At 45.9% G+C, this 26,242-nt stretch overlaps 3 protein-coding genes and 1 long non-coding RNA gene across 27 annotated transcripts; all 4 read right to left on the bottom strand.

Annotated features, from left to right (window-relative positions):
- Nucleotides 1-602: 602 nt before the first annotated feature.
- On the bottom strand, nt 603-3,379 carry LOC109752236 (transcription termination factor MTERF8, chloroplastic). Of its 2 annotated transcripts, none has more exons than XM_020311151.4 (2): nt 1,867-3,379; nt 603-991 (listed from the first exon to the last, which is right to left on the bottom strand). In XM_020311151.4, exon 1 carries the CDS (start codon nt 3,237-3,239, stop codon nt 2,082-2,084), a length of 1,158 nt encoding a protein of 385 aa, XP_020166740.1. In that variant the 5' UTR covers nt 3,240-3,379; the 3' UTR covers nt 603-991; nt 1,867-2,081. The 2 variants fall into 2 exon arrangements, with proteins under 2 accessions (XP_020166740.1, XP_040247536.1); XM_040391602.3 differs by having other exon boundaries at nt 603-938.
- A 9,249-nt stretch (nt 3,380-12,628) lies between these two features.
- Nucleotides 12,629-13,892, bottom strand: LOC120967280 (uncharacterized). The gene is made up of 4 exons (XM_045230484.2): nt 13,594-13,892; nt 13,409-13,510; nt 13,157-13,333; nt 12,629-13,078 (listed from the first exon to the last, which is right to left on the bottom strand). Exons 1-4 carry the CDS (start codon nt 13,825-13,827, stop codon nt 12,803-12,805), a joined length of 789 nt encoding a protein of 262 aa, XP_045086419.1. The 5' UTR covers nt 13,828-13,892; the 3' UTR covers nt 12,629-12,802.
- Nucleotides 13,893-16,190: 2,298 nt separating this feature from the next.
- LOC123493432 (uncharacterized) lies at nt 16,191-18,551 on the bottom strand. The gene is made up of 4 exons (XR_006665790.2): nt 17,975-18,551; nt 17,257-17,886; nt 16,908-17,168; nt 16,191-16,826 (listed from the first exon to the last, which is right to left on the bottom strand). It is a non-coding gene; the product is annotated as an uncharacterized lncRNA (long non-coding RNA).
- Nucleotides 18,552-19,231: 680 nt separating this feature from the next.
- On the bottom strand, nt 19,232-25,120 carry LOC109752158 (uncharacterized). 23 transcript variants are annotated; one of them, XM_073500789.1, is made up of 8 exons: nt 23,800-25,115; nt 23,014-23,119; nt 22,831-22,920; nt 22,395-22,734; nt 20,955-22,301; nt 20,734-20,857; nt 19,628-19,992; nt 19,232-19,527 (listed from the first exon to the last, which is right to left on the bottom strand). In XM_073500789.1, the coding sequence occupies exon 1, from the start codon at nt 25,015-25,017 to the stop codon at nt 23,863-23,865; it is 1,155 nt and encodes a 384-aa protein (XP_073356890.1). In that variant the 5' UTR covers nt 25,018-25,115; the 3' UTR covers nt 19,232-19,527; nt 19,628-19,992; nt 20,734-20,857; nt 20,955-22,301; nt 22,395-22,734; nt 22,831-22,920; nt 23,014-23,119; nt 23,800-23,862. The 23 variants fall into 23 exon arrangements, with proteins under 23 accessions (XP_073356890.1, XP_073356896.1, XP_073356894.1 ...); XM_073500795.1 differs by having other exon boundaries at nt 20,955-21,116; nt 22,612-22,734; nt 22,831-22,923; nt 23,800-25,107; XM_073500793.1 differs by having other exon boundaries at nt 19,232-19,505; nt 20,955-21,116; nt 22,612-22,734; nt 23,800-25,107.
- Nucleotides 25,121-26,242: the final 1,122 nt, after the last annotated feature.

Genomic DNA, 26,242 nt, shown 5'->3' with positions numbered 1-26,242 from the left:
TAGTAGTGTTACTAGTATTCTTAATAGAACCATAGTGTTTAGAAGCAAGAGAGAAAGAAATCAGCCATTCTTCCTCATCACCAAAATGCAACCTAAAATTCTTCCTCTTATTTTATGGTGTCAGATATGCACACACGTCACACCACGTCTAGAGAAAAATATTGCACAAACAAATTCCAAAAATTAGAATGATACAATAGATTGTTAGATACTACTAAGCGTACGCTTTACACTTAGTTATCTGTATGAAAATATGCCTATTTTAATAGACTAAATTGGACATTTATGAAAATGACACAATAGCTTTTCGCTAAAAACCATCTAACGATTTCTCAACATAATTAGATAACCCGGTCCGGGTGATCTGGAAAAATAAGAACTCGTGTCATACAGATGCAGCTGTGACAATGGAATATATAGATAAAACAGTTGTGGCCCTGAAGAGTCTGGCATAATAACTCTGAATCATACATAAAAGTTAGCCAACTTCAGCTCCGATTCGAGTTAACTTTGTTCCCGACAGATGTTTTGAACAACTACTATAGCTTCACACTTGAATTGGGTATAATAAGTTTCAGAGTTCACACAAGGAGGCCGAAAGATTCAGAGTTAACGTTCAGCTCTGCTTCAAATTCAGAGTTCAGACTACAAAATTTACATAACGCTTACTGTTTACATGCATAAGTGGCTCATTCAAATTGTTTACATCCAAGTGAAGATCCAACAACATGTACAAATTGATTAAAGCACCAGATGCTACTAGTTTATTGAAATCTACAGTACAATACTAGAAGGATTACTTAACTTGCAAAATTCAAAAAAGAGACATCATCAAGGCATACTTGTCACTGAAGCTTCAGGGCATCATCAACTAACAGAGCCTTCAAAATCATGTATAGAGCACAGCAAGCCATAGCCGCCATGTTTCATCTTGTTTCCTGGAAGAAGAAAGAAAAAACACCATGTACATCCAGTTTCAGCACATCTTCACCTGGAAGAAAGAAAGCCCTCTGCTTTTCAGCACCATACCAAAAGACTAACTTAATGTCACTATCACCAAATTCTAACCTGCAGGCACGAATTTGTCACAATACCCAATATTCTTAACAAGACAAGCTAAATCGTTTGATAAAGTCAGGTTAGCAATTGTAGGTTAGTTGCATACTACAAGCATGCATGTCAAACAGGACTATATATGCGCATTCTTAGCGCAGGCAGGAATTTGGCACAAATGTCATAGCTGCGAAAATATCATAGGGTTCCTTGGTGTGAATGACATTGTTGGGTAACTGAGGAAGTACTTCTTGTGGCTCATGTCCTACCTCTCGAGAATTATCTCAAAGATCTATGCAGAAATTGCCACAGCGGCAAAAGGCCACAGCTTCTGATGACTCCATAAAAATTTGTATCTAGTTTCGGCTCCATCACACCAAAACAGTAAATACAAATGAAAAACTGAAAAAACCATGATGACACAACAAAACAGGGGACAAGGTTATCTTGTGGCACTGCGTCACAAATTTGAGGAATATACGACTAATCCAAGAGGAAACAATTCAAACAAGAGGAAACAGATTATGCTAAAGCAAGGTGAATTAACCCTGGGCCCTACATAAGAAACACTAACACCAGGGGACAGCATTCCCTCCACCTGCTTCCAAAAGGACTATTTACCTAGTTTGGGAAGGGCCTCAGATTTATCCTCAAATTATCCACTATGAATTGCAAAAACAGTAATAGAACATTAGGAATGCATCACCCACAAATGAAGGAGACCTTACCTTGGCTCATTATCTCAATGCACAGGCAACTAAATTGAAAACTGAAATTTTAGTGCATTGCAGAATGGCCTGATCTCACACTTACTTAGTTCCAATACATGTGTTTAAAACATGAATGAGGACGAAAAAGTTTCCATAACCAATCCATGGTTTCTTCTCGGCTGAGTGGTGACATTACATATCAGTATCCAGGGATCAAATTATCAGCTTGATCACTCGTTAACAACCACCAACCCAGCATCTAACAGACATACAGCAGCGGACAACCAGCACACGGTTACATCAGAGCCCGTTCTTGGCTTATGTGAATCTGAAATTAGTGGGCACCTCCCCTTTGCAAGCAGCATCATAGTCTTTTTCAAGGTCTTGTGCAGCTTCCTTATGAGGGTGTATGAACATCTTGTTGAATGCCTTCCCGGACTCCTTGAAAACAGTAAAGTAGCTCGGGTCACGCTTGAGCAATCCATTTTCCTTGAGAAACTTTACGACATAGTACCGGGGTCTGATCCGGCCCTCCAAGCTGTAAGTGAGCATTGCCGGACGATAAGCAATGTATGCCGGTTCCAACCCCACCTCAGAGATGAGGAACTCGGACCTGCGCTGCAGCGATTCCTTATCCCTCGTCAGCAACGTTGGAGCCTTAGAAATAGCAATGGCGACCTCGGCATCTGACCACATGAACGTCTTCTTCAAGAGTTCCACTTTGGCGGTGAGCTTCTCCTGGCTGAGGAATGCGACAGCATGCAAGGCCTGTCTGAACATCCGAGAGCCACATGGCACACCTATACCTTGGGCGCATGCCACCATTGCCCGGAGGCGTTCCAGGTTGGTGGCGAGCAGCCATCGCGAATGGATGCACAGCTTGGCAATATCGCAAACACCTAACCCGCACTCCAGGAGGAAGGCGACGTTGGGCTTGAGAACCCTGTCGAGGTCGCATCCGAGGAGATTGGGGCTTTTCTGGACTACCCGGAGGAGGTCGTCGTAGGAGCCGAAGAGGGACAGGAAGTAGGATAGCCTTGAGGCGACAGATGTACGGCGGAAGGACTCACCGGCGAGCGAGACGAGGCGCGCGATCTCAGCACGCGAGAGGCCGAGGCCGGTGAGCTCCGCGACGTTGGGGGCCAGAGTTTTCTCCACTTTGGCGCAGAGGAACTTGGGGTCCTTGGCGACGAGGGCGGCGACATCGGCGGTGGAGAGGCCGTGACCGGCGAGGAAGGAGAGGACGGCGTCGGGCTTGGCGGGGGATTTGAGGTGGGAGATCTTCGGAGAGGCCTTGGCGGCCTGTGCTGGGGTGAGGCCGCAGGTGGCGACGAGGTACTCCTCCACGGCGAAGCTAGGGTTGGGGGAAACGGCGGGCGCGGCGGCGGAGATGAGGCGGCCGAGAGGGAGGGAGATGGTGGAGAGGGAGGAAGAAGGGAGCAGCTGGGTGAGGACATACTTGTGGAGGCGGAGCATGGTGTACTGCTGTGGGCGCCGACGGCGAGGGAACGGCGGTGGTGCGAGAGAGATTTGCGTGGTGTGATCTGCTCGGACCTTGCTGAAGCTGAGCAAGTGGCCCCACTCGTCAGACAGTGTCTCTCGACTCTCACATCTGATCTGATAATGAGCTGGGCTGGGCTGGGCTGGAGCAGCACATACGTAAATATGTATGTGTTGCACTTGTTTACAGCACATACGTTGCACTTGAATTTCCCTCGTATTCTATTGTAAAAGGAAAATAGACAATCCTACACTCCGTAAAGACGAGTTCTTGTTGTTGCTGTACAAAAATAATTGAGTTTTTTTTTTCCTTTTCTCTTTCGATCTAAATAGAGTAGGAAGGTACCTTTGTAATATGTTGTGGTCACTTGCCAGTGACTTATAAAATGTCTTACATTTGTTTACAGAGAATGAGCATTGATCCGGTACCAAATTGAGGCAAACTCTGAATACTATGTATGATCCGGTGGCGCCGGCGGCGAGGGAACGACTGGTGCGAGCGGAGCAGAGAGACAGAGTGGTGATGGTTTGCGTGGTCTTGATGCTGACCAAATGGCCCCACCCGTCAGCCTCTAAAAATGAGCCCACATCTAATAATGGGTTGGGCTGTGGAGCGACTAACTCGTCCATCTCTTTCTTTGTCTCAATTTCTTTTAAGGAAAAGGTTCATTTTAAACCTTGAACTTGTAGAGCTTAGCTAAATCGAACTTCCGACTCTGAATCCTAGTCGTTGGCACCCTAAACTTATCAACCCCGGTCTAAATCAAACCCAGGAGCTGTTTTTCACGTAAAAAAATACAAAGTTGAAAAATGTTCAACATATATTTAAGAGAATTGACCATGTATTGTAAAATGCTCATTGTATATTCGTAAATATACATCAAAGTAGATACATAATGTTCATGTGTTTAAAAAGGAAATCTGATAAGAAAATAGAGAAAATGAAAAAGAAATAAAGAAAAAATAATAAGTAAATTAAAAAGCCTATGGAAATTCTAAATTAAAAAAGAAACAAAAAATGATATTATATATTACAGAAAAAGAAAACCAAAAGAGAAGAAAATATCTAAACACTAGACCATTGCCGGAACGACATTTAAAAAAAGCTTAAGTTTGCTATGCAAGCGGGCACGAGTAGTTACTGTGTGGCCCGCATGAGACTAGTGGTGGTTTTTAGAATTCATGAACATCTTTCAAACTTTTGAATATTTTCAAAGAAAAAATAAGAAATCTAATTCAAATTCACAAATAATTTTTGACTTCACGAACATGTTTTGAGTTTGTGATTATTTGTTCAACTTCACAAACAATCTACAAACTCATGAATTTTTTAGAACACTTCTTAAATTTGCTAACATTTTTTGAGTTTGTGATATTTTTCCAAATTCATGAACAGTTTTTAATATTCAAAACATTTTTGGAGTTCACGAATTTTCTTCAAATGCAAGAAACCTTTTCAATTTTGTGAACAATTTTTTAGTTCACGAACATTTTTCCAAACTCCTGAAGATTTTTCAAAATTGAGAATCTTTTTATTTCAGAAAAAGATTCTAGTTACATGAGTGAGTTAAGAAAAAAAACGAGCACTAAACATGGCGGCGCCTAGTTACTTGCTCGCTGCGTCCCTGCAGAACAGCGCACGACACTTTCAAAGGGTTGCTCTGGGTCGCTCTTCCATCAGGCCAATCAAGATTGTCAAGTGCTTTTCGCCGGCACGATTGTGAATTTCATAGGTGCGATCTCATTGCTTCGGAAACAAGGTACGATTGCTATTTGAATCTCAATAGCCTCTAGAGAAAGAACAGTACTGGTACATCATTACTGATGAAATTGTTTCGGCTGCCATTAGAGAAAAAGTATCAGACCTCGCCAAGAGATCCAGAAACAACTTTCACCTACTATAGAGAGCTTGTTCACCACGCTGTAGGTCAGGAATGAAGATTCGGAATACAGAACTTTCAGCTCCAACCTGAACATAGATCAAACATGTCTTCAGCAAGAGGAAGCATGGAGCTTAATGTGCGAAATAATCAAAGCAAGAGGAGCCAACAAAGAATCTGTCGGGGCACATCAATGAGTGATCTAGATAGTCTTATATTAGTTTACAGAGGATGTACATAGCAAGCAACCGATCACCAGGAAGGAAGCAAGCAGAATGCATTAAAACTTCCTCGGCATATCTGTTTTCTGCAAGGTTCAAATGCAAAACATGAAAGAGCATGGAAAACCATTAAGCATGGTTACTGATTCCGGATTAAACTCATGAATTTTGGTTCTTAGACCTCGCTCTAATAATTAAAAAAATTGAAGAACGAAATTTCCAATAAACCCACTCGCTGAGAAATTAGCGCTTAATGGTTTCTTGTTGTACAATGGTGCATCGAAGGGGATCAGTTTGTAGTAATGGGTATCATAAATGTTTCCTCATACCAAATGATTTCGACAATTAAATCTGAAGTGATGGGTATAAGTATCTACAATGGACGGGTTCTTGGCTTGAGTCAAGTTTGATCTTCGAGCAGCTAGCTAAAAACTACCCCCTCCATCCCATAATATAAGAGCGTTTTCGACATTATAGTATTTTAAAACCATGTAAAAAAACAGGATGCATATGCAGCAGCGCCATCCAGGACACATCCGTAACCTCCAGGGGAAATACCTTCAGGCGTTTAATCTCTGCCATCTTCAAGACTTTATCCATCCTTTTAATCCCTGTCAAATCATAGTGTGCACAGAGCCCAACGCGGCAGAAATCACATATTTGACCTGAGAGCGAAATCAAATCACAAACTGACCTGCTTTCGAAAAAATTTCACTCTGCTGACCCTTTCGTGTGGCGCCCGACAGCTAGGCGCCGCACACTACTATGCAGCGCCTCTGCCTTAGGCGTCGCACCTCCTGCCAGCCCGGCAGCCCTGGTCCAGTTGCGGCCCCACAGACAGCACTGCAGCGCCTAAGCCTTAGGCGCCACACTTGTAATGTGCAGCGCCCGTCTCTTAGGCGCTGCACAGTCTGTGTTCCACTTAGGCTGGCCCCACCCTCTCTCCCCTCCCACCCCCACCCCACACACCCCCACCCCACCCAAACCCTTAGACTTGCGCCCCTCCTCTCTTCCCCTCTCCCCCCTCTCAAATCCTTCTCAAATCTTGCAAATCCGGAGTATTTGACCATGGATTTCGAAGCCAACCCCTCCCTTAAGGTAATCTCCTCCGATCCCCTCGTTTTCATCCATAGGAATTGTCACATTTGCTCAAATCTTGCTACTTTGGGGAAACCCTAGTTTTGGCTTGGATTTGCAAATTTGTGTTGAATGATGTTATGTTTCTTTGCTAATTTGGTATGGTTAGGCTTTCATAGTATGCTAGGGTTAGGGTTATGTGTGTTTGATGTTGGTGTTCGGGTTATGCTATGGTTAGGATTGTGGTTATTGTTAAGTGGGGGTTATGGTTATTAATTCATATATATGTTATGGCATATGTATTTTGTGCAAATATTTTTGTTAAGTACTTACTTGATATATGTGTGTTTTTTATTATTGTAGGGATGGGGAGAACATGTGTTTATGTTCATCATGTGGATAAAGAGGCCTTTTTGAAAGGCAATGTTGAGCCGGACCCGGATGAGCTTGACATGGTGTTTGAGAGTAGTCCTAGCTATGCGGAGCTCTTGGACCAAGTGAGGAAGGATTTGAATTGGATGGACCCAAGTGACGTTGTTGAGTTCGAGGGAAGGCATAATGTTGGTTTTGGAATGCACATCCGTTGGAAGACAATGCGTGTGAACTCCGAGCAACGTTGGGTTGCATACAAGGAGACGGTTGCTGAATCTCTAGACAAGGCTCTTGAGTTATTTGCCTCCAAGAAGGTTGAGTCTACTTTGAATTTGGACTTGAACCGGAACCCCTCCCCGTTGGTTGCTAGCACTCCCCCACCCATTAACCAAGATCAAATGAGTGAACCTCATTTCATGCAACAAGATTGGCCAACATTGAGCCCAACTCCAAACAACCAAAATGAAGCTTTTGAAGAGGAGAATGATGAGTACGAGGAGGATGACAACGAAGTTGATCTCCATGACAACAATGTGGGTGATCTCGACCAATATCATGTGCAAGAGACAATGGACCAATCCATCCCTTTTTCCCGTGCATATGCATCAGAATCGGATGACGATGGTCCCGATGAAGAAGTTGATGAGGAGGGGTTCACGCCGAAGGAGGCCCAAGCATTCAAGAAGGTATTCGGGCGGGATCACAAGACACCATTGTTCAAGGATCTTAGTCTCGCGGATGAAGCCGTTGTGGATGGTAGCAAATGCATATCTCTTGGAGCTAGGCCAAGTTCTCACCGTGATTTGGAAGACGGCAAGAACGGGATATATCCCGGTTGTGAGTTTGAATCCTTCTTGGAATTGAAGATGTGGTTTGACAACTATTTGGTTACACATTATCGTCCACATAAAGTGGCCAACTCGGACGTCAATGTGCGTTACACGGTCAAATGTCAAGTGCCAAGATGTCCATGGATTGTGCGTGCGAGGCCATGGAAAGGAGGTCCCACTTGGCGCATAGTGAGTTGTCTACCAACTCACATGTGCCGGCACAAGAATGCGGATGGCGAGCTTGTGTACCAACAACACAGACAACTCACGTCCGAGTTCATTGCTTACAGGTTATCCAACCAAATATCCACACTTCCAATAATGAGTATCAAGAGTGTCATTGACCTTGTGAAAGTCATCTTTCATTACAAGGTGAAGTACGGCAAGGCATGGAAGGCGAAGCAAGCCGCATTCAAGATGCTGTATGGCAATTGGGAGGAAGCATACAACCGACTCCCTAGGTTGTTGTTAGCTATGACCGCCACAAACCCAGGCATGGTTCACGTGGTTGAGCCTCATGGGCACCAAACATTGATTCATAACGGGAGGACCGTCCGAGTATTTGGCCGTGCATTTTGGGCCTTTGAGCAATGCGTGAAGGCTTTTGAGCATTGTCGGCCCGTCATCGCCATTGATGGCACGTTCTTGACCGGACAATACAAGGGCACTTTATTGGTTGCAATAGCAAGTGATGCCAATAACCGGGTGTTTCCTTTGGCTTTCGCTTTGGTTGAGGTGGAGAACAATGATAACTGGGAGTGGTTCTTGCGTCAATTGAGAACAAGGGTATTACCGGCTGAAAGGGAAATTTGTGTCATATCGGATCGCCATCCAGGAATTCTAAACGCGGTGGTGGTTGACATTCCCGGACATACAAAGTTGCACCATCGATGGTGCATGAGGCACTTTTGTGCAAACTTCTATAGGGCATGTGGTATCAAGGAGTTGGTCGATGATCTTCAAGATTGTGTCTCGCTTTCACCAACAAGCGGTTTGCCACATTGTTCAATGCATTGCTCAGACACAAGAAACTTGACCCCGGTGGTCTTGAATTTCTCAATAAGAACATTGTCGAAAGGAATATGTGGGCACGTGCTTTCGATGAAGATGGCCGGAGGTACGGTCAAATGACAAGCAATATGGCAGAATGCTTCAATAAGGTGCTCAAGGGTGTACGTGCATTACCCGTGACGGCAATAGTTCAATACACATTTGACAAGATGAATGGATACTTTTTAAAGTACTCAATGGAGACGGATAAGCAGATTGCTGGTGAGAACAAGGATAAGCACAAGTACTATTTCCACCAAAGGTTGAAGAATGGTTGGACTTTCAATCACGAAAGGCAGACTCCCAAGAAGCTGTACTATATGACGACAACGAGCAGAAGTATGAGGTGAAAGAGCCTGGAGGAACCACAAACGATGGCCACCAACACGGAGGCCGCGCTTTCAAGGTCTCCCTAACACGGTGTGATTGCAGCTGCATGAGGCCATCGTTGCTTCATCTCCCATGCTCGCACTTGTTAAATGCATCCCGTGTTAGGAATGTGGACGTCAATCACCCTCTTACCGTGAGGGAGTCCGAGTTCTCAATCATGACGGTAAAGAATACATGGGCTCCCCGGTTTCAGCCATACTTGGACCAATCACAATGGCCGGAGTATCATGGAGTTCAACTATGGCCGGACCCGGAATTGAAGGTCGTTAGACGGGGAAGACGTAAGACAAAGCGTCTTAGAGGTGACATGGACGGATGGGGCCGTGGTGGCGGTGGAGAATACGGCACCGACCAATTCCAAGAGCCTCGTGAGCAATCCCGTTGTGGGGACTGCAGTCATCGGGGACACAACACAAGAACTTGTCCCAAACCAAGAAAAAGATCAAAGAAAAATGATGCACGCACAAGCCAAGCAAATGATAGCCAACCAAGTCAACCAAGGACTAGCCAACCAAGTCAAACAATCCAACGAGGAACTAGGCAACAAAGAGGGAGTCAACTAGGTCTTAGAAGAGGCCGTGGTGGTGGTAGAGGCCGTGGTGATGGCCTAGGCCGTGGGGATGGTCTTGGCCGTGGTGAAGGCCTAGGCCATGGTGATGGTCTTGGCCGTGGTGAGGGTCTTGGCCATGGTGGTGGGAGAGGCCGTGGTGAAGGCCTAGGCCGTGGTGACGGTCTTGGCCGTGGTGGTGGTAGAGCCCGTGGTGATGGTCTAGGCCGTGGTGGCGGTAGAGGCTGTGGTGGTGGTCTAGGCCATGGTGGTGGTAGAGGCCGTGGTGGTGATCTTGGCCTTGGCGGCGGCCGTGGTGGAGGAATGTTCACTTGGCTCAATGAACCATTGCCGTATGTGACTTACTATGATCTTGTTCTTTTGGCTCAATGCTTGTGTTGTCATTTTGCATTGTGTGACTAACTATTATATTGCCATTTTCATAGGTATGGAAACAATGAAGGGGGTGGAGGACACGGAGGGGGAAGGTGAGCTCCCTTGGTGGTCGGAGGAGGGAGAAGAAGAAGAAGAGAGGAAGAAGAAGGGACAAGGACCGTGACCTTCTTATGAACCAAAATGTGTGCTACTATGTGCTATGAGACGTAAATGACTATGTCTTTTGGCTCAATGTTTGTGTATGACTATGTGATTGGACTACTCTATTGCTATGTGTGTATGAATATGTGATTTGGACTACTATATGTGCTATGTCTTCTTTCTGTGTTTTGGACTACTACATGTGATTTGGATATGGTTATGTGCCATCTATGTGAATCACAAAACATAAAAAGCACTTGGTATTTGAAAACAGCAGATAGTGCAGCGCCTAAGGGTAAGGCGCCCCACTACTCAGTGTAGCGCCTCTCCCTTAGGCGCCGCATACTGACTTAGCAAATTTTTGGGTGCAAAAGCTACTGGAACGCTTCTGTTGCTCTTTGGACTGGCATGTCCAGGTGTGCAGCGCCCATGGGAGAGGCGCCACACACCACCGTGCAGCGCCTCTCCCTTAGGCGCTGCACGGCTGGGCATGCCAGTCCAGAGAGCAACAGAAGCGTTCCAGTAGCTTTTCGACCCAAAAAATTGCTAAGTCAGTGTGCAGCGCCTCTCCCTTAGGCGCTGCACACTGACTTAGCAATTTTTTGGGTCGAAAAGCTACTGGAACACTTCTGTTGCTCTCTGGACTGGGATGTCCAGCCGTGCAGCGCCTAAGGGCAAGGCGCTGCACTGTGGTGTGTGGCGCCTTACCCTTGGGCGCTGCACATCTGGACATCTATTAGGCTGCACTCACCCCCCTTCCACCCATCCCCACCCCACACACCCCCACCCCCACACAAACCCGAAGCTCAGTGCCTCCCCTCTACCCTCCTCTCTCCCCCTCTCAAATCCTTCTCAGATCCGGAGTATTTGACCGTGGATTTCGAAGCCAACCCCTCCCTTAAGGTAATCTCCTCCGATCCCTTCGTTTTCATCCATAGGAATTGTCACATTTGCTCAAATCTTGCTACTTTGGGGAAACCCTAGTTTTGGCTTGGATTTGCAAATTTGTGTTGAATGATGTTATGTTTCTTTGCTAATTTGGTATGGTTAGGCTTTCATAGTACGCTAGGGTTAGGGTTATGTGTGTTTGATGTTAGTGTTAGGGTTATGCTATGGTTAGGATTGTGGTTATTGTTAAGTGGGGGTTAGGGTTAACCAAGAATTCTCGATTTTGTAGGCATGGCTTCATCCGGTTCCACCGTGTGCTAACCAAGAAGACATGCCGAACAAGTGGGAGGACGCATCTTTGGACAAGGTGAAGGAGAAAGATGTCAACATCCCGCCATGTTGGTGTGGAGATGTTTGCAAGGTGAAGGTGTCCACCGACCGAAATAAATTATGGACGGAAGGGCGGAGATATTTTGTATGCCCGAACTATGCTTATGATCGTGCACTTCCAACTAACGCCTATGACCAACCACCGGTAAGCTCGAGAAGTAAAATGTTACTATCAAATGTGTGTCAACACTAACAAAAATTTTGTATGCAGTCACCGCCTCCTCTATGCAAGTACTTCACGTGGATAGATCTTGAAGTGCCAGAAGATGTCAAAAAGGACCAATACCAAGATTGTCTTAGGCGGCAACGGCGGTTCGAAGAATCGTTTCGAAGAGGCTTGGAGGAAGAGCGTCGTCAGAAGGAGAGGATGGAGCGGAAGAAACGAGAGGAGGAGAGGGCACGCCAAGCGAAACTTGCTCGTGAGGAGGAGAGGGCAAGAAAGCTTGCAAAGGCTCGCGAGGCGCAAGAGAAGGACTCGGCCCGTGACAAGAAGGGGAAATGGCCTCGCTCGACTCAGTAGGGACTTCGCTTCGGTGCACTCGTCGTCAACTATCTTCTAATGAATGTGTCGTGAACTTGTGAGGGCATGTGAGATGTTGGTGAACTATCTTCTAGGGCAAGCTGCCATTTGTCATTTGTAATGAATGTGTCGTGAACAATGTCGTAGTAACGTTTGAATTGTCTTAAGTTATGAACTCATCGGCATAAAATTTGTGTTTGTTCAAATTGCTGTGATGCTGCAGTCATTGTAAGTATTATGATGTTCCGGTGAAATGAATGTGCTGTAAACTCTGTTTTTCCAGTAAACAGCCGTGCAGCGCCCAGAACACAGGCGCTGCACTATACTATGCAGCGCCCAAGGGATAGGCGTCACATAGTACAGTGCAGCGCCTGGCTCTTGGGCGCTGCACTATGACTTGGTAATTTTCGTGGATGATCAGTGTTGAAAGCCTTCTGTGGCCCTCTGGATAGCCATGGCCAGGTCGGCAACGCCTATGAGACGGGCGCTGCACTGTACTGTGCAGCGCCTAGGCGTTGGGCGCTGCATAGTATAGTGCAGCACCTGTCTGTTGGGCGCTGCAGTGCTGTTAACTACCAAACTACAGAAATAGATGCCATTTTGGCCTCATGCAGCACTGACATAACTTGCTTCAACATAAATAAAATTACTGTAGACTGCACATACTGAACAAAGACAACTAATAACTTGAACATCACATCATTTAGGACAATTCAACATTACTACTAGTTCGCAAACACAAATACCACACTAGTAAGAGTTCACCAACATATAACATAACCTCACAAGTTCATCGACCTAATGAAACGGCTACAAGAGCACTAACAAACACAAGCACTAATGCCTTTCGCGTGTGTTCCTGGTGCCACGCCTGCAGGTAATCTTCTTCTTCCTGGGTGGACGAGGCTCCTCTTCCTGCACTTCCTCCTCCGCCTCCGCCTCCACCTCATCATCCAAGCTAGCCATCCGCGAGGTCCCTACGACCACCTTTGGGTTGCCTCTGTTGTCAAAGTCGTTGGGCGTGTACCGGCGTCTGGGCTGCCTAGGCTTGAACACATATGGAGCCCGGAGTTGAGCGTCCGCCAAAGTCATGTCATCATCAAGCTCATGGCCCTATCACACAATCAAACAATATGGTGAAGACCGGCGTCGTAATCAAGTGAGAATCACATCTAAAGGATTAGGTCATACCTCTTGGGTGACCACGCCATCATCATCCAGATAAGCATATGAGGAACTCACATCGTCCCCCTGATGGTGAGATGAGGGGTCTGATGGTGTACCAGACCTAGAGGCAGATGGTTCATCAAATTCGGGATCACGACAACTGAGAAGATTCAATAACCGCCTTAACTTCTTGGCCTGACGCTGTAACATGAACAAGTGTGGAAGATATCAAACTCCACAACATAGACTGGCTCTCATAGTGAATGCGATATGTACCTTGAGGAATGCTCGTAGTGAACCATCATCATTGCCTTTTCCAACCAGTGTGTTCTCAAGAATAGACTGGCTCTCATCAGCTGCTTTCTTGATCTCGGTGCGCTGCGGATGAGAAAGAATGAACACGTTAGCCATTCAAACATGTGTAATACGGCCAACGGGAAAGTAAAGAAGGAACACTTTACCACATAGTTAATCACCGGAACAGCAGGGACTCCTTGCCCTACCCTGACATCTCTGTTGTACTTCCCCTTTGATAGATCCTCAAAGTTTACGGGTTCTTCAAGAATATCCTCATTATATGTCGGCGGGCATATCGCAACTCGAGTATTTTCAAGAAGCCATCGTATGTAGTTATCAAAAGCAAGTGGGTTATGCTCACGAAGCTGGGCGCGTGCACTGCTACGAGCTTGCTCCATGCAAAGCTGGAAGCGGGTAACATACGAAGCATGATGCTTGTCCCAGTCCTTTATCTTCCGCTACCTTCTCCTGTCCAACCTGCATGGTACAATACCAAACATTAGCAAAATCAAGAAGGACTGACGATGCTTAGTCAATACTGAAAGAACATGCGGTGCCCCCATGTTTGGTTTTGGTAATTGATGACAATCTCTATGGACTAATGGTTGCCTTGAGTTATATTTGAAGGATTTGTCCATAGGCATTTCTTGAAGTCCATGTGTTGGTTTCAAGGAGTTTATGTGGTGACCAAGGTGTTATTAAGGAATTATCCAAAGATTGGTCATGTGAGAGTTGAGCTTATTGCAAGCATGTCTTGGAGAAGAAGATTGTGTGATCATTCATGTTTACCTTCAAGACATCATCCAAATGAAGAGAGTTGGAAAGAGTCAAGGTTGATCAAGACTAAGTCAAGAGTGAATCAAGTTGATCAACACACAAAGCGCACAAGATGTACCGAGAGGGATCAAGCGATCCCATGGTGTGGTGAGCATTGTCAATTACGCTTTGTGTACTAAACCATGATCTTCGTGAGAGTTCTTTGTGGGGTTAGGTTGCGGTGTGCAAGTTCAAGTGAAGCATCATGAAGAGTTCAAATGCTTGAAGCTTGCCGTCCATTGTGGTGACAATGGACTTGTGAAGATGTTGCGGTGTGCAAGTTCAAGTGAAGCATCATGAAGAGATCAAATGCTTGAAGCTTGCCGTCCATTGTGGTGACAATGGACTTGTGAAGATGTGCGGAAGAGTGGCTCACCCATAGTGGAGCATGGGGGAGCAATCAACTAGTCTTCATCGAGCCAACGCAACCAAGAAAGGTGGTCCAACTTGAGGGAGTCAAGATCGTCATCATCTAGCTTAAGTGGACCATGTGCAAGGCAAAGGTTTGCTCTTGATAGGTTTTCTATTTTACCGGTCTCATGATGGTAGGTGGGAGACCGGGTTATAGGATCGATTGCCGTACTATCAAGGGGGGCTCTCGATGAGTAGCTTGATCGTATCGTTCATAGAGAGCTCAAACCATTGCATCCTTGCATCATCTTTATTGGTTCTTGTTTGGTTCTTCTCTTTGTGAGTTTTGGAGCTTATGGTCATCTTGATGACAAGCTCGAGTTCATCGAAAATGGAGTTCACTCGCATCTTCTATGATGTTTTCGATGTTGGAGGTTATGCCGGTTCTTCTCGGTTGGAGGTTTCACTCCTCTATTTGTTGGCATACCTCCCCTGCCTCTTCTTACTATCACCAAGCTTGAGTTTGCTCAATTCGGAGCTCATATGCAGAAGTTATGGCAGTTTTGGTTTCCTAGCAGTAGTACCGCGGGCCGGAGCGGTAGTACCGCTTGGGTGCTACAAGCGGTAGTACCGCTGGTAGCCCCCAGCCATAGTACCGCTGCGGTCTCGTGCTAGTACCGCCTCGATTCAAGGGGTCTTTTTTCGTGTCGGGTTTTACGGTACTGGCCACGGCAGTGGGGGCCGTTGTACCGCTCGTATGCGGTAGTACCGCCCTGCCACCGCGGTAGTACCGCTCTGGGCCCAGCGGCAGTACCGCGAGGGGGAGCGGTAGTACCGCTTATAGGGGCAAGCGGTAGTACCGCTGGCCAAGCGGTAGTACCGCTCTCTGCGGGGCTGAAGTGGGGGTAACGGTTGGATTGTTCCCCCACTATATAAGGGGGTCTTCTTCCCCAATGAACTTTATCTCTTGAGCTCGTGTTCTTCCCCCATTGTTGACCTTCTTCGAGCTTGCTAACTCTCAATCCCTCCATGGATTCTTGCTAGTTTTTGAGGGAAAAGAGAGAGGAGATCTAGATCCACATTTCCACCAATCACTTTCTCCTCTATGTGAGGGGAACCCATTGGATCTAGATCTTGGAGTTCTTGGTGTTCTCCTTCTTGTTCTTCCTCTCATTTTCCTCCCTAGCATTAGTTGCTTCGGTGGGATTTGAGAGAGAAGGACTTGGGCACTCCGTGTGCCCTTGCCATTGCATTTGGTGCATCGGTTTGAGTTCTCCACGGAGATACGTGGAAGTTACAAGTTGAGAAGCTTATTACTCTTGGGTGCTTGGTGCCCTTGAGCTTGTTCCTCTTGGGTGCTTGGGCGCCCTAGACGGTTGGTGGTGTTCGGAGCTCAATCATTGTGGTGTAAAGCTCCGGGCAAGCGTCGGGGTCTCCAATTAGGTTGTGGAGATCGCCCCGAGCAATTTGACGGGTTCCGGTGACCGCCCCCAAGGGTTGCCAAAGTGTACGGGTTCGGTGACCGCCCCCAAGGGTTGCCATTTGTACGGGTTCGGTGACCGTCCTCAAGGGTCCCTTAGTGGAATCACGGCATCTTGCATTGTGCGAGGGCGTGAGGAGATTACGGTGGCCCTAGTGGCTTCTTGGGGAGCATTGTGCCTCCACACCGCTCCAAACGGAGATTAGCATCCGCAAGGGTGTGAACTTCAGGATACATCGTCGTCTCCGCGTGTCTCGGTTATCTCTTACCCGAACCCTTTACTTATGCACTTTACTTTGTGATAGCCATGTTGTTTCTTGTCATATATCTTGCTATCACTTAGTTGTTTATCTTGCTTAGCATAAGTTGTTGGTGCACATAGGTGAGCCTAGTTGTTGTAGGTTTTGTGCTTGTCAAATTAACCGCTAGGTTTATTCCGCATTTGTTCAAGCCAACCGTAATTATTTTAAAGCGCCTATTCACCCCCCCTCTAGGCGACATCCACGATCTTTCAAATACGCTCTCTTACCTATGAAGTGTTTTGTCCGTATCCACCCATTCCAGCGGGTGAGGCTGGAACAGGCCAAACTGACGAAACACGCGATGTGGCAAATGAAACTCAACAGCCCAGTTGCATATCAATGGGCACCGCATAAGCCTGAGATCCCTATCCCGCAAGCACATCGGGTTGATGGTAAACTCCGGGGTGTACCCAAGTCTGTCATCGGCGCCATATGGCTGCCATTCCACCTATGAAATAGGGCAACAATGCAAAATTGGTGACTTTTTTCAGGCAAACATGAGAAATGACTGAAGTAATGACCTCGTTACCTGCTCAGGCGTAATCGTGTCCAACTCGGCAACGTACTTCTGGTACATGAGATTGACATCGTTCGTCATCTCGGAAACCACATCCCACTTGTAAGCCCAAGTGCGGCGCCGTAATTCGTCATCTTCATCTTCATACCAAGGATTAAACCTGACGCTCTTCGGGCGTCCAACAGGCAGACGCTCCCAGCTCCATACAGAAAGTAGAAGCATATTACCACCAATGCCAGCACTATCTGTGATCCTGCAACATGCATCATCCACCTGCATATGAAAGAAAAACAGTGTTAACTTGACAGCAAGCTTGCATTGCTAATGAAGTAATGAGTTGATCACAAAACAGACCAACTACCTGTCGGTACAAGTAGGCAAGAGTCGCTGAACCCTAGCTCCATTTGCTATCGAAGACGGTCAACGCCTTCAGCCACATCCACGGAGCGTTCTTGCCAGTGGAGTCAGGAAACAAAGTCCTCAACACAACGTACCACGTGTAGACACGAGCATGTGTCTGGATCACATCATCAGTGGCATCCGGAGGGCACGTCGCAAAGTTGTTTTGAATCCACGTGAAAGCAGCTCCGGCTGCTTTCCTTTCCCTCTTCTTCTTCTCTTCTCCTTCTTCTACATCAGCCTCAGCCTCGGTAGGAGCCATACCGATAAGAGCAATCATCTGCTCGCGCCACCCATCAGAATCGGTGCTCATACAGAGAGGCATCCCGTCGATAGCAAGACCGGTGATCAACGAGACATCCTCGAGCGTCACGGTCATCTCCCCAGTCCAAAGATGGAAACTATGCGTCTCCGGCCTCCACCGATCAGCAAGAGCGGACACCAGTGGAGCGTTCAGATTCGGCGTGGACCGGCTGACCAACTGAATCCACGGGAGTAGTCCTGCCTGCTTGATGTACGGTGTGTACTGCTCATCGTAAGGCATGGCAGGACCAGAGACCCCGTGATACCGAATCTTCAAAGGTTCAAGCTTCTGCAAAAAACAAGTAATGACAAATCTTAGGGCATGTAAAATTCAACTTAAGGAAAATTTGCAAAATATTTAGATTACTCGTTATTACCATCTCCTTCTCGCGGATCATGTAGGCCCGGTGTTTCGTGTCAATGGCATTGTCAAGAAGCCAAACCATCCTTACAAAGTTCAAACAATAAACATATATGAGCTCATCTCAAAAATCGGTATACAATCAACATTTCATATGTGTTCATCTAAACATCTCATATGTATTCATCTATAAGAATCTCAACATCTCCTTCTCACACAATGAATAAATGATTATAAATTCTCATATATATCTAGTATGTCATATGTGTTCAAGTAAATCAACATCTCATATTTCAAATAAACTCAACATTTAATATGTATCTTAAAAAAATCAACATCTCACATATAGCTACAAAACTCAACAATCTCATAATTATCTACAAAACTAGGCATCTCATATATATCTAAAAATATATACAATCTACATTTCACTAACAAGAATCATATAGTGTGTGTGTGTGGGGGGGGGGGGGGGATCAAAGGTTCCACCTAATCTTGGGCAAACAAAGATCCAAACCAAGCAAATCAAAGGTTCCACCTAATCTTGGGCAAATCCCTAAAAATGCAACGAATTAACGAAGGAAAAGAAAGGGAACGGAGGAGTTTACCTAGTAGGAGGGATTGGAGATCGAATCCGGGCCTCAAAACTTCAGATTTGAGAGGAGGGTGTGGGGGGGGGGGGGATCCGAAGGGGGCGCCGCCGCCGCCGCTCTCTGTAAACAAAGCAACTTCCTCAGAGGGCGAAGAACTACTGGGAGGGGCTGGCCCGATGCGGCTTAAGTCAATGTGCAGCGCTCAAGCAATAGGCGCTGCACTTTACACAGTGTGGCGCCCAAGCCTTAGGCGCTGCAGTGCTGTCTGTGGGGCCGCAACTGGACCAGGGCTGCCACGCTGGCAGGAGGTGCAATGCCCAAGGGAAGGGCGCTGCATAATAGTGTGCAGCGCCTCGCTGTCGGGCGTCACACGAAAGGGTCAACAGAGTGAATTTTTTTAAGAGCAGGTCAGTTTATGATTTGATTTCGCCCTCAGGTCAAATATGTGATTTCTGCCGCCCAACGCAGCAATGGTGCTATGATGTACGCTCCACTAGCTGGGCTCTGAACCAACACCCAACATTGGACTGCAAAGCGATAAACACAGAGAGCTGTTGGTCTCTTGGGATCACGCAGGAGCAGGACATGTGAATAGCATTTTTTTTCTACACATCTTCTCTCAGACTTAGAAGTCCTAACAGAGAAAGATATGCATCTTCGTCCCCAGCGTACGTGGTGAACTGAAAAATTAGCATTTTTAATGCATTGAATAATTGCCTGGTCTCATAATTTCTCCATTCCAACATGTGGTGTCACCATGAGATGGGGATGAAAACGTTCAAATCCGTGCCATACTGCCATCAAGGAACAAAAGTATCAGTTTCATCAGGACCTAGCAACAACCAAAGGAACGAAAGAGGACTTTGATGTGGTTGTAGTTTGGACTATCTTGTGCTTGCTCTTCTCTCTGATTATTTATTTAGTTGAACTGAATCCCCGTCCGTGGCACCATACCTGTCCATGTTCAACCCAGCCCCTGTTTATTAGACTCATCAATTTATAGCCATGACCAATCCCTGAATGAATCTCTGATTATAAGGCAAAGCTTTTCGTGTAAAGTTGAGTTGGTATACAACCTTGCTGAGTTTGCTCTGGAAACAGAATTACCAGTACTACATCATCCCCCAGTTGATGCTCTTCTCCTGGTCATCCTGACGGTTGTGGTGGTCTCGTCGTGCTCATCATGCCTCTTCTGTGAGTTTTTTCATCTCTGCTCCATAGAGATAATTGATATAATTTTCGGGAGTATTTCAGGAGCCGTAACTCATCATCAACTGTCAGCACATTGCCTTCATGTAATAAGTTCACTAGTGGGATTATTTATCTACTCTAAACGAATATGCATAAATGTTGGAGAAATAGATCCCAGAAATAAGAATGGTGCAAATCAGATAGCATTTGCACTTGTATTTCGTCACGTGCCTCATATACTTCCAGTAACCTGTACAAAAAATATGCACATTTTAATATACTAAAGGCAATGAACCTGTACGAAAATATGCGCATTTTAATATACTAAATTAGACATTTATGAAGAAGACACAAGAGCTTTTCGCTCAAAGTCCTCTAATCACTGATGTAGTTTAAGGTAAGTGATTTCTCAACATAATTAGTTAAGCCCAGTCCCAATGTTCAGAAAACGTAAGAGCTCGTGGCATACAGATGCCGCTATGATAATACAAAATACTGATAAAATAGTTGTGGCTCGGAAGCGTCTGAAGCAAATCACACATAGAACTTGGCCATATTATTAGGTTCTTGCAGCCAAATATGAAACATGCCACTGTTGAAAGGTACTGTTAAAAAAAACTTTGTTGTAAGATCTCTGTTTTTCAGAATTAACTTGGCTCCTGAAAGATTTTTAAACACACACTTACTATGTAGCTTCACACTTGACTTGGGCATGATAAGTTTCAGAGTTCACACATGAAGTCTGAAAGATTCAGGGCTAACGTTCAGCTCTAAATCAAATTCAGAGTTCAGAGTACAAAATATACATAACGCTTACTGTTTACATGCATGCATGACTCAGTTCAAATTGTTTACATCCAAGTGAAGATCCAACGAAATATACAAAATTGATTAAAGCACCAGATGCTACTAGTTTATCCAAATCTGTAGTACAATACTAGAAGGATTACTTAAATTGCAAGACTTCAGAAAGAGAAAAGTAGGAGCTTACCTGAATAAAACTCATGCCATCATCAGAAGATGTCACTGAAGCTTCAGGGCATCATCAATTTACAGAGCCTTCAGAATCATGTATAGTACATAAAAGCCATTGCCGACATGTTTCATCTCGTTTCCTGGAAGAAGAAAAAAGCACCATCCACATTCAGTAAATCAGTATGCTCCTATTGTCCAGTTAATTTTTGCTTGAGGAAGAACTCCACATTTTCTGACCTTGTTGTAATTAAGTCACTCCATCGATCGATCCATTCACCTCGTCTATATATCATTAGTCTTGTTTCTATAATTCCAACAAGCACCAGAGAAGGGAAACACAACTGATCTTCAAATCACATCTCTTCGCCCGTAATAGCATGAACCATCTCCTTTGTCTTGCTGCAAGCACACACTTGAGATATCATTTCTTCCAACATCTACAGGCTCACATCAGGAACAAGCAAATGTGCACTATCCTCGCATAAGTTGGTTCATACACTGAGGCACGTAGTAATTTCTATGTTTGAATTTCTGCAAGGTTCTATACAACATGGCATCCCATCCGCCTTTTTTATTTTCCTACTCCGATTTCCTAGATATAAATTTACGAAAAAAGGTACATAATATCCACTTTACTACCCTAAAAAAATATGTCAAGGGATGATGATGCCCACATTATCTATATATATAAAGTGCTAATATGGAATCAAAGCTAAATGACATAGCAGAAATTAACATGGTAATGTCATAACCCTTTTCAAGGTTACCATAACATAAGTTGCCTTATTGTATGAAATGCCCTCTGCTTTTCAGCACCATAGCATACAACATCAATTTGCTCCTCCGGTACGAATAGCCGACTACCAGAGCATTTGAACCATCTGTTACATAGTGTTATATAGTAGGCTGTGAACAGAAATGCTACTGGCCCCTACTACTCAGCAATTTAGTAGTCCAACCAAAAATACATGAGACAAATAAACAAAAATAAATAAACAGATAAAATTACTAGTAAAGAATGGCATGCTTTCAGAACAGTTAATATCTTATAAACAAAGCTACTACAGGAAGGATGAAGATTTTCAGCTTAGAAGAGCTATGGCAAGAAACCAACAAACTAGAACAAAACTGCATCCTCTGCAGTGATCAACAAACTGCGGCCAACTGGCCATCAACAAATCCAAAATTGTTTCCCACGGAAAAATTAGTCCAAAATTTTCATCTGAAGGAAAGTTTGAGGTTTTTTATCATCTTCGTGGCCAGAGTGAGAACATTCTTTCATGGAAAGATAGATTGAGGATTGCATTGAAAACTGTGATGGTCATTTGAGAATGTAAACATAAAGAGTGTGCAGCAATATTACTCACCGATACTTCAAAACAGTTGTAGGATGCAATGATCTCAAAGGACAAGTTCACAGCAATGCAATGCTTTCTTGTCTACTAAATGGCATAATGAACACACCAAGACTCACAAACCAAATTATCAGTTTCATCTCCCCTAAATAAATATCAGTGTCATCCTGAATTAGCACCGCCAAATGAGCATGTAACAGTCTAACAGACATACAATAGATTATACTCCCTCCGTTCCATATTACTTGTCGCTGATTTAGTACAAAGTTGTCCTAAATCAGCGACGAGTAATATGGAACGGAGGGAGTAGATAGCAGCCAACCACCATTCAGTTAGGCCAACAACACTGAATCAGGAATGAATAGCCTAATACGGAGAGTGAAAATTTTGTTCTGCCATATGCAGTTAGCAATTTTCCTTTTTTTCGAGAAAATGCAAAGGGGGCTTGCGTTTCATTTCATTGGAAAGAGGGGTTTAAAGTTACAGTCCTCCGAGACCAGTCTTGGTTTAGGCAAATCTGAATCTAGTCGGCACTTCACCTTTCCAGGCTGCCGCATAATCTTCAGTGAGGTGTGGTGCAGCTTCCTTGTGAGGGCATATGAACTTCTCCACAGATTCCTTCCCGGTCACCTTGACTGTGTAATAGTAATCCCGGCTGCAACCTAGCAATCCATTTTCCTTAAGAAACTTTACAACATAGTATCGGGGTCTTAGCCAGCCCTTCAGACTTAAAGTGAGCAATTTCAGGCTTAAATTACCTATGCGTCTGCAGTGTGCCCCGAAGCGAGACCAGCCTTCTGCCTCGTTTAGGCGGCCTGCACCTGAAACTAATGTCAGCATATCTTCTCCTACTAGAAAGAAAGCAACGTATAAATTCATTAACTTGAAGACTTTGAGTTCGGGTGGATTAGATTCAAACAATATTTCCAGGTAAATGTCACCTATTCGACAAGTGCAGCCTGTGTGACATGTCTTCTCTTGTTGGCATACAGAATTAGACACACGGTCCCTGGTAGACAAGCTTTTAAAATAACCGGCGACTGCTACCTGAAAGAACGAATGGGATCAGGTAATCACGAGAACTGAGTCTAATGAAAGAATTATGACTATGACGGGTATCTTCCCCTTTGTTTCAGACAGTGCAAACAGGTCACAGAGAGCCCCAGAAAGAGCAATTGATGTTACTGATGAGCCCTTTAAGGCAAAGCTGTATATAGATTGTATGTACAAAGGAGGCAAGGATCAAGCCCTCTGGAATTCTACTGATATGTTGTACCATGCATGTAATGGAATTAAACCTAGTCATGCTACAAGAACCATTATCACATCCTGTGCTTCCCAGGTATTTTTCCTTGTGCTACCAGATGAAGAGCGAATAGCCCTATCACCTCAACCATAACATGTGTTTGTGTGCGGACAGGAACGGCACAAATAAAAGAAAGAGTTCAGTCCTAGTATGTGTGGATACATAGGGTTTTCCTTGCGGGATTGGAGGTTGGAAACACAAATATATTCATGTACTCTCATTTTGAGGGATTGGAGGTGATGCTTTCATGTCTACTTAATGACAAACATCATAACATCAACACCAAGGTGTTCATGAATTAAACTATCAATTCTTTAGGTATTAGCAACGACCAAACCAGCATGTGGAAGACATAGTACAGCAGAAAACTAATATCTGTTTAGGCAGAAGCAGAATGCACTAATGTGAATTGCCAGCTTACTAAGAATAGTGAAAAGTCTGTCATGACATACACAGCTACCAATTTCCATAGCCCTTCCTTGCTTCATGTAAATCTGAATCTAGCCGGCAATTCCCCTCTGCAAGCTGCTACATAGTCTCCAGCAAGGTATGGTGCAGCATCCTTGTGAGGGCATATGAACTTCTCCATGAATACCTTCTCAGTCATCTTGACTGCATAATAGTAATCTCGGCCATGATCTAGCAATCCATTTTCCTTAAGAAAAGTTACAACGTAGTATCGGGGCCTTAGCCGCCCCTCCAGGCTGTACGCGAGCATTAGCGGGCGATGAGCAATGTATGCCGGTTCCAACCCCAAATCAGAGATCAGGAACTCTGACCTTCTCTGCAGAAACTCCTTAGTCCTATTCAGCACCGTTGGAGCCTTAGAAACAGCAATGGCCACCTCAGCATCCGTCCACCTGAACGTGTTCTTCAAGTACTCCACCCTGGCTGCGATCTTGTCCTCGTTGAGAAATGCAACAGCGTGCAGCGCATGCCTGAACATCGCAGAACCACAGGGCACACCTATGTTTTCGGCGCATGCCACCATGGCCTGGAGGCGCTCCGGGTTGGCGGCGAGAAGCCATGGTTGACTGATGCATAGCTTGGCAATATCACAAGCACCTAGCCCGCACTCCCGCAGCAACGCGACGTTGGGCTTGACCACATCATCGAGGTTAGCCGAGTGAAGGTAGAAGTTCTTCTTGAGGGCTCGGAGGAGATTCTCAAAGGACCCAAAGAGAGGCATGTAGTACTGCAGCTTGGAGACGATGGATCTATAGCGGAAGCTGTAACGGGAGAGCGAGGCGAGGCGCGCGATGTCGGAACGCGATAAGCCGAGGCCAGAGAGCCCGGCGACGACGGGCGCCAGGGTTCTCTCCACGCTGGCGCAGAGGAACTGCGGGTCCTTGGCGACGAGGGCGGCGACATCGGCGTCAGAGAGGCCGAGGCCGGCGAGGAAGGCGAGCACGGCGTCGGGATTGGCGGGGGACTTGAGGTGGGAGAGCTTGGCGGAGGCCTTGAGGGCCTGTGGTCGGGTGAGGCCGCAGGTGGAGACGAGGTACTCCTCCACGGCGAAGCTAGGGTTTGGGGAGATGGCGGGCGCGGCGGCGGAGATGAGGCGATGGAGAGGGGATACGGGAGAGGCGGAGAGAGACGAGAGGACCTGGGCGAGGACGCCGCGACGGAGCCGGAGCATGGCGGCGGCGGCGAGGGGATGGTGCGAGACGGAGAGAGTGGTGAGGGTTCGCGTTGGTGCTGCCTGCGGTGTCTGCTCCACCGTTGAGGAGCCTTGGATGGGCTGGGCTGGGCTGAGTTAGGCTAGAGAGACACATTTGGATCCGCTCAAATGCCCTAAAGAAAAAAAAAGGAACCACCCCGGGAAAACAACTCAACCAAGTGCCAAGCGGTGGCTGTTCCCGATGATTGATTCATTATCACACGAGGCATTTGTTAAGCTTTCGGTCACCTTATGGACCATATGATGGTCGCGGAGGAAAGTGATACACAAAAAGGTTTTTCAAAGTCCTTCGACCACTCACGAGTTCATTGAAAGGTTCATGATGCAGAACATTCCATGGTCATCCCCATGGATACTACCTCGACTATCCAAGCTCCGAGTGGACCCATGACAAGAGCAAGAGCTCGTGCTATTCAATCTGAGGTGACATCACTCCTACTTGAGTTTTCCTCTCCTTCGAGTGAGACATGGCTACTGCCTAAGTCCGAGACGCTATGTGTGATCAGGTACAACACACAAGCCACGGAACCGAGAGCTGAAGAAGAAGAGACAGGCGTCAACTCTCTGGTTAGCCCGGAACCCGGCTCGGACCTTCCGGCCCCTGGACGCCAGCCCAGCTCCTCCCACGCCAACTCTCTGGTTAGGCCGGACCCTCCCCGGAACCTCCGGTGCCCGGAACTTCCGGCCCTGCCTGCGCGCAGTGACTTGGGCCGAGGCCCGTGTACCCTTTCGCCCCTGAGACTATATATACTCTTCTCCTACCTACGTTTTAGGGTCAGTGTTCTGATAGCTCATATGTGAGATAGAGCATCGCTCATCCATTCGGATCTACTCCTCCGAGAGAGACCGTCACCTCTTCGGAGAAGATCCACTTGGATTCAAGACCCCTAACGGGAAGACCTTCAAGACCTCCTCATGGAGAAGATCGTGCCCATTGTATCATCCCTTGTTGATCGTGGATCTTGTATCTCTTTTGTGTTTCGAGAATCTAGCACATGTGTGACCGGATCTTGTTGGTTTGAGTGTTTCCCCTCATTTCCCCTCGTGATTCTCTTGTGTTTTCCCCTTGTGTTCCTCGTGTTCTTCGCGGGATCCGCTCCTTTCGTGAAAGATCTAACATCTAGGGTTCTACCCTACATCATCTTGGTATCATGAGCCACGTTGATCACGATTTCGGAGCCTC

The sequence above is a fragment of the Aegilops tauschii genome, chromosome 6, assembly GCF_002575655.3.
Source record: "Aegilops tauschii subsp. strangulata cultivar AL8/78 chromosome 6, Aet v6.0, whole genome shotgun sequence".
NCBI classification, from domain to species: domain Eukaryota; kingdom Viridiplantae; phylum Streptophyta; class Magnoliopsida; order Poales; family Poaceae; genus Aegilops; species Aegilops tauschii.
This window is presented reverse-complemented; position numbering and strand designations above follow the sequence as displayed.

Excerpts from the sequence above, each read along its gene's own strand:
- LOC109752236 (XM_020311151.4), bottom strand. The coding sequence starts at position 3,239 with ATGCTCCGCCTCCACAAGTATGTCCTCACCCAGCTGCTCCCTTCTTCC.
- LOC120967280 (XM_045230484.2), bottom strand. The coding sequence starts at position 13,827 with ATGGAGCAAGCTCGTAGCAGTGCACGCGCCCAGCTTCGTGAGCATAAC. Across the intron at positions 13,511-13,593 it reads TTCCGGTGATTAACTATGTG|CGCACCGAGATCAAGAAAGC; the intron begins GTAAAGTGTTCC and ends TCTCATCCGCAG. Across the intron at positions 13,079-13,156 it reads ATGGCGTGGTCACCCAAGAG|GGCCATGAGCTTGATGATGA; the intron begins GTATGACCTAAT and ends ATTGTGTGATAG.
- LOC109752158 (XM_020311049.4), bottom strand. The coding sequence starts at position 25,017 with ATGCTCCGGCTCCGTCGCGGCGTCCTCGCCCAGGTCCTCTCGTCTCTC.